General features: G+C 40.5%; 1 protein-coding gene across 1 annotated transcript; it reads right to left on the bottom strand.

Annotated features, from left to right (window-relative positions):
• Positions 1-350: 350 nt before the first annotated feature.
• LOC131998422 (uncharacterized) lies at positions 351-5,687 on the bottom strand. The gene has a single exon (XM_059370710.1). The coding sequence runs from the start codon at positions 5,685-5,687 to the stop codon at positions 351-353; it is 5,337 nt and encodes a 1,778-aa protein (XP_059226693.1).
• Positions 5,688-6,712: the final 1,025 nt, after the last annotated feature.

The raw sequence follows: 6,712 nt of genomic DNA, 5'->3' as shown, positions 1-6,712 counted from the left end.
GGTTTGCGATTGATGTAGTTAGGATGCAGTAAAGTATTGTGGGGCCTGGCACAAATACGGCACATGTTTCTGGATCTGCAGTCCCGAAATCTATGGCTTCGTGCCAAGCAATTCGCACAGTAGGTTTCACGTAGGACGAAAATGTTCCTTTGTTTTGGGCTCATACTTAAGAATGTAGGGCAAACTTTAAGTGCATGGAATCTATCGCATAGTTTGCACCTGTAGACATTTGGGGAACGTGACCGACGTGTAAGGGATGATCTGAAATGGTGTATATGAAATTAATGATAGAATGTTGTGGGTTTGTTAGTATGATATGTTGTCGCTGTGATTCAAAGGGTTAGATTTTGTTATTGGGGTTCGTTGGAGGTATCCGAAAGGGGTAAGTAGCACAATTTGGATATGGGTCTATTAATAATTCCAGCCTCTGTACGCACATCGGCTATACGGACATTCGCATCAGGTCCAGGATACGTTTTTACAATTCTTCCTAAACGCCATTCATGAGGTGGAAGCAAATCGTCGATTACAACAACTAAATCGTTAATATTCAAATTTGGGCTTTGTCTTTGCCATTTATAGCGCTTGTGCATTGTCTTCAAATAATCTTCTTTCCATCTAAGAGCAAATTGATGGTGAAGAGCCTTTAATTTCAACCATTTATTCACCAGAGATAATTTGGGAGAAGTGGGCTCTGGAAATGCGAGTAAAGGAGCGCCTTTAAGAAAGTGACCCGGTGTCAGGGCAGTAAGATCCGATGGGTCCTCTGTTATTGCGGAGATGGGGCGAGAGTTTAAAACTCCTTCGATTCGAGCAAGAAGGGTTGTAAATTGCTCGAAGGTGAATCTATGGGCGCCTGCTAATTTCCTAAAATGGGTCTTAAAACTCTTGACGGCTGCCTCCCAAAGGCCACCCATATGAGGAGCATGAGGTGGGATAAACTTCCACTCAAACCCATGGATTGCATACTTTTGGGATATATTACTGGAAGCCGAATTGAGAAAGTGTGAGAACTCTCTTAGCAAAGCTCTGCTAGCCCCAACGAAGTTGCGACCATTATCTGAATATACTCTACATGGGAGCCCTCGCCTCCCTACAAATCTGGCAAATGCAGCTTCAAAGGCTGCAGCCGATAAATCAGAGCAGGCTTCGAGGTGAATGGCCTTTGTGCTGAAACATACAAACACACATACATAGCCTTTTATGATGGGTGCTCTCCTTAGGGTGGAACTCTTGAGTTCGAAAGGGCCGGCAAAATCAGTCCCGATGACATGAAACGGTGGCGATAGTGTGCAACGATCTGGGGGTAAGGGTGACATTATTTGGGAGCTTGGCCTGTGCCTGTAAATAGTGCAGGTTTTGCATTTGTGTATAATACCTTTGATCCTAGGTTTTAAACGTGAAATATAATATTCGGTTTGTACAAACCTGCACATTTGGTTACATTCAGCATGTGCTAGGAAGATATGCAAATGAGATAAATATAGACGGCTAAAATCGGAGTTTCCAGGCAGTATGATTGGATATCTTTCTTTATATGGCAAAAAGGAATAAGTAAGACGACCGTTCACTCGCAATATTTTGTCTGTGTCCAAAAATGGGTTTAAAGAAAACAATGTGCTCTTACTAGATATAGGTTGTGAGTTCAAAAGAGCATCAAACTCACTGGGGTATGCCTGTTTCTGAGTGAGAAAGATTAAACGTCTTTTGGTCATTTCTATTTCGCTTTGGGAAAGTTCGATTTTACTAAACGTGTGAGAGTTTCTTAAGTTGGGACTGGTGTTATAGAAAAATCGAAAAATATAGGAAATAACCCTTAATGCTCGCGCATACGAAGAAAACCTGGAGAGGATGTCGTTTTCTTCAGTTGACGTAACATGGACCTTAATGACTTGTTTCGACAAGTCGGGAATTATCGGGTTTCTGCTAGGCCAAGTTGATTCGGGATTAGTCAACCATGATGGACCCTTCCACCAGAGATTGTTGCCCATGAGATCGGAGGGCTTGCAACCTCGAGTACCAAGATCGGCTGGATTGTCATGAGTTGACACATACCTCCACTTCGCGCCATGGGTGAGTTCATGGATCTGGGAGGTGCGATTTGCAACATAGGGCTCCCATGACCATGGAGGTTTGGACAACCACCCGAGAACAATTGCTGCATCTGTCCAAAGTGTAACGGAGGCAATGTCCCTTTTAACAATGTTCAATACGAACTTTATTAGCAATGCCAGCAGAAGAGCTCCGTTAAGTTCTAGTCTGGGCAAGGAAACATGTTTGAGTGGGGCTACTTTACTCTTGGCAACGAATAAGTTCGAAAAAACAGTAAATGTGTTTGTCTGACACCGAAGATAAACACATGCACAATACGCACCTTTAGAGGCGTCACAAAAGCCATGAATCTCGAGTGTGTCATTGGGAGCGTATTGAATCCATCGTGGTATCTCCACTGCATTAAGGCCTATTAAATCAGATTGTAAATTATTCCAAGTATGAAGAGACTCAGGGGATATTTGGTCATCCCAGCCTGAATTCTCTAGCCAAAGCTGCTGCATAAGCATTTTTGCTCTGATAATAATTGGGGTGATCCAACCGGCGGGATCGAACAACCTCGCAATACAAGACAGCACTTGGCGTTTCGATATTTGCACGTGAACTTCAGTCTGAGTAGTGGAATAGGAAAATTTATCAGTTAAAGCATTCCATTTGATACCTAAAGTTTTTGTAGAACTAGATTCGCAGAGCTTAAGCAAGTCTAGATCATATAGGTCATCACGAGGGAGTCCTTCGAGTAGCTTGGGATCGTTCGCTGTGATTTTCTTTAGTGGAAATCCAGCCGATTTTAGAACTGAAATTAGTTTTCTTCTTGAGTCGACAGCTTCTTCGATTGAAAAACCACCAAAAAGAATGTCGTCAACATACGTTTCATTGCGTAAAATGTTAGCGACTTGAGGGAACTCCTTTTCGGAGTCTGCGGCGAGTTGCAGCAAGGTGCGAATTGCCAGAAAGGGGGCACAATTTATGCCAAAAGTTACTGTGTTTAATTGGTAGTCTTTTATTGGGCCTGTAGGGTCAATCTGAAAGAGAATTCTCTGGTAGGGTCTATCATCGGGATGTACCTTTATTTGTCGATACATTTTTTGTATATCTCCACTATAAACGAATCTGTATCTTCTCCAATTGAGAACGGTTGCTATTAGATCTGTTTGTAGAGTGGGTCCAGAGTGGAGGACATCATTAAGCGAAAACCCAGAGTTAGTTTTGCGGGTTGCATTGAATACGACCCTAACCTTTGTCGTCTTGTGGTCAGGGCGCACTACTGCATGGTGAGGGAGGTAAAATGAGTAATATTTACCTTCAGAGTAAATCTCTTCGGAAGCAGTTTCTTCCATATGATTCATAGAGACATATTCGTTAAGAACCGTATTATACTGTTCCTGTAACTCGGGATCTTTAGACAGACTTCGATCCATTCTAGTATATTGGCCAAGCGCAAGGAATCTTGAGGAGCCAAGGCTTATGTCTTGTGGAAATTCTTCCTTAAAGGGGAGCCTTACAACATATCGCCCATCTGCATCGCGAGTTGTTGTTTTTGAGTAAAATTCCTCACAATATCTGGCTGATGGTGGTACCCGGACACTAGAAGGAACTTCCTCCAATTCCCAAAATTTCTTGAGGATCTCACTAAGATCATCTCTTTCGCGGGGGACTACCTTAGTAGTGAATGAGCTAATAGTTTCTACGGTCACAGGACCACTTAGGACCCATCCGAAAATAGTGTTATACGCAGAAGCTATTCCACAAATATTCTTCTTGATTCCATCTAGATTGATGAAACGCTCGCAGTCATTACCAAGAATGAGATCAATATTTGAGGACTTATTAAAGTTCGGATCCGCTAGTTCAAGTTCTTGAAGTTCTGGGGTGAGAGGGAACTCAAACGACACAGATGGTAGCTTCTTTGTGACTTTGGGCAAAACAATAGCGGTCAAATTGCACCTTATATTATGCCTTTTTGAATAAATGACAATATCGCACTCTTTGTCAGCCCTCTGAGTAGAGGCACCAATACCGCCAATTTCGAAAAGAGATCTGCGATAAGGGATACGTAAAAGGTTTCTGATTTTCTCGGAAAGGAAAGTTCTTTGAGAACCAGAGTCAATCAGAGCTCTGACTGTAAACAATTCGCCCTGATTCTCAATCTGTACCAACGCGGTACGAAGAAGAATTGTCTCATTGTTGTGAGAAAAATTAGCCTGGGTTTGTGAAAAGTTCTTAGGCGAAGTTGAAGGCGCTGAATTATCAGTTGTAAATTTTGGGATACTTTCAGATGTATTTCTGATCTCACCAAAAGTTCTCGTGTTGGAAAATTTTCCTTCGGGCTTAGGATTGGTCGTTTGATCTAAATGAAGTAGGGTATGATGAGACTTTCTACATGAAAGGCAAGTATTCTTACTCTTACATTTATTCTTCATGTGATTATTAGAGAGACAATTGTTGCAGATTTTGTTTTTAAACACAAAATCTATTCGTTCCTGGGCTGAGAATTCGCGGAACTTGGGACAGATTCGAATGCTATGATCCTTCTTGCACAACAGGCAAAAAGAATTGAGTTTTTCTTGAGATGCATAAGTCTGAATTTCTTTCGGCTCATGGGATGATTTCCATTCTGGGAAGCTATGGCGTTCTTTTGCCGACTTGAAGCTCGATATTCTCTCGACCACTTCAAAACGATTTATTAGAAACTCATCCATTTGGGACCAACTTGGGAGTTCACGGTGGGATTTTAGGGACTGTTCCCATTGGGAGATTGTTTCCTCTGGTAGCTTGGTAGATATTAGGTATATCAAAAGGGGATCCCAGCTATCAACTTTAACATCTAACGACCTTAAAGTACAGAGACAATCATTTACTGTAGAGTGAACTTCTTGTAGGGACTCGCTATTCTCTGTACGTGCAACAGGAATACTAAAAAGTATTTTAAGTTGGTTGTCTACTAGTACTCTTTTGTTTTCATAACGTGACTTTAGGGCATTCCAAGCGAGATTGAAGTTCTCGTCACACAATGAGTACCTTTTTACAATAGCTCCTGCACAACCCTTTGTTTTGTTTCTCAAATGGTAGAGCTTCTGAGCTAGGGTGAGTTTGGGGTGACTCACATAAACGGCCGTGAACATATCACGGAAGGATGGCCATTCTTCATAGCTTCCCTTGAATACCTCGGTATCGCATGGAGGTACTTTTATGTAAATATTCGAGTTATCTGAAATCTGGGTATTGACCGGATTTTGAGCCGGAAGGCTATATCTTGCGCTATGTCGAGGGTTAGATCCCTCAGATATTCTGAGAATGTCCATTATCTGGGACCGAGTTTCGTAATACGCCTCAGAACAAACGTTAAAATTGATCTTGGCATTCGCCTTAAAATCCTTCGTATTAGATGATTCGGGAGACAGAATCAGTGTTTCGTAGGCCACTTGCAGTTTTTTCCATCTATTCTCCAAATCGTCTAATTTTACTTCGAGAAGGGAGTCTGTTTGGTCAGTTATATCAGTTTTCTCGAATGACTGACAAAAGCTGACCAAATGATCGCATTCAAAAAGAAATTTCTCGTGAATTGGGGAAGGTTTTACCATTCCGCTGCCAGCAGCGGCAGAAGAACTGCGCGCATCTGTTGGCTCTGTCATATCTTGGCCTATGAGAAAAAGACTTAAAAAACTAAGTCCAGTCTTTATTTAAGAGAACTTTGTGAACTCTTACAAATGAAATTCTGTCTTGTATTTCAGACAATAAATCTCGTTCTGAAGTAAAATAAACAGAGAATTTCTCAAGCCTAAGTGAAATTGAATTCGACGTTAAATCCCCAAATGCCCAGAGTCGGACTTCCTCAGTTGGAAGGCCACGGACAATTTTCAGTGTCAAAATATACGAAATTGAAAGTCTCAGGCAATTGACACAACAGTTAGGTTATGATTTGATCCATATGACCTTACCGATAGCTAGTTATCTATCGCTTTCGGTGCTATACCTCAGTTGAAAGGAAATAGCTTGCGGTTACTTGTAAACCGGAGAATCTTATAATTACTATACCTCAGTTAGCAAAGTATAGCTTGGGGTTAGAAAAGACCCCTATAGTTCGTTCAATGTAGCGTTGTCTATGCTTCCTTCGTCGGAAGCGAAAAGATGTGAGCAATAAATAAAAAGTATACCACAATAGAAGTCTTGAAGACGTTAGGTTAGAACATAAATTTCATAGATTCCCCTATCATCAAAGGATTCTTAGCATTGCAATCTGTTTTGCAGTCAAATGAGTCTAAGAAAATTTTGGGCACCAATTTTCTCAAATAAAATTTGTGGTAATTTTAAATTTCAATTTATTTAAATAAATAATATGTGTAAAAACAATGTTTCAATAAATGCGAGTATGCTTATAGAAAGTTGCTAAAAGTCTTGTATAGAGAATTTTGGGTTAGGTAGTGTAATTAGATTTATAAGTTTTCTGTTTTAAAAGATTCTAGATTTTTAATTCGACAAAATGTTGGTAATAAAGATTTGAAGTTAGTACTGTGGTGAAATTTTCAAAAAATTTTGAGTGTATAAAGTATCACAGTTTAAGATTTTTGTCCTCTTCAAATTTCCATTTCGTTTTTCAATAAGGCTGCTGCTTTTTTATTTGGTAGTTAAATATATTTCCTCTCTGATAGTTAGTACC

The sequence above is a fragment of the Stomoxys calcitrans genome, unplaced genomic scaffold (genome assembly GCF_963082655.1).
Source record: "Stomoxys calcitrans unplaced genomic scaffold, idStoCalc2.1 SCAFFOLD_78, whole genome shotgun sequence".
NCBI classification, from domain to species: Eukaryota; Metazoa; Arthropoda; class Insecta; order Diptera; family Muscidae; genus Stomoxys; species Stomoxys calcitrans.
This window is presented reverse-complemented; position numbering and strand designations above follow the sequence as displayed.

Excerpts from the sequence above, each read along its gene's own strand:
- LOC131998422 (XM_059370710.1), bottom strand. The coding sequence starts at position 5,687 with ATGACAGAGCCAACAGATGCGCGCAGTTCTTCTGCCGCTGCTGGCAGC.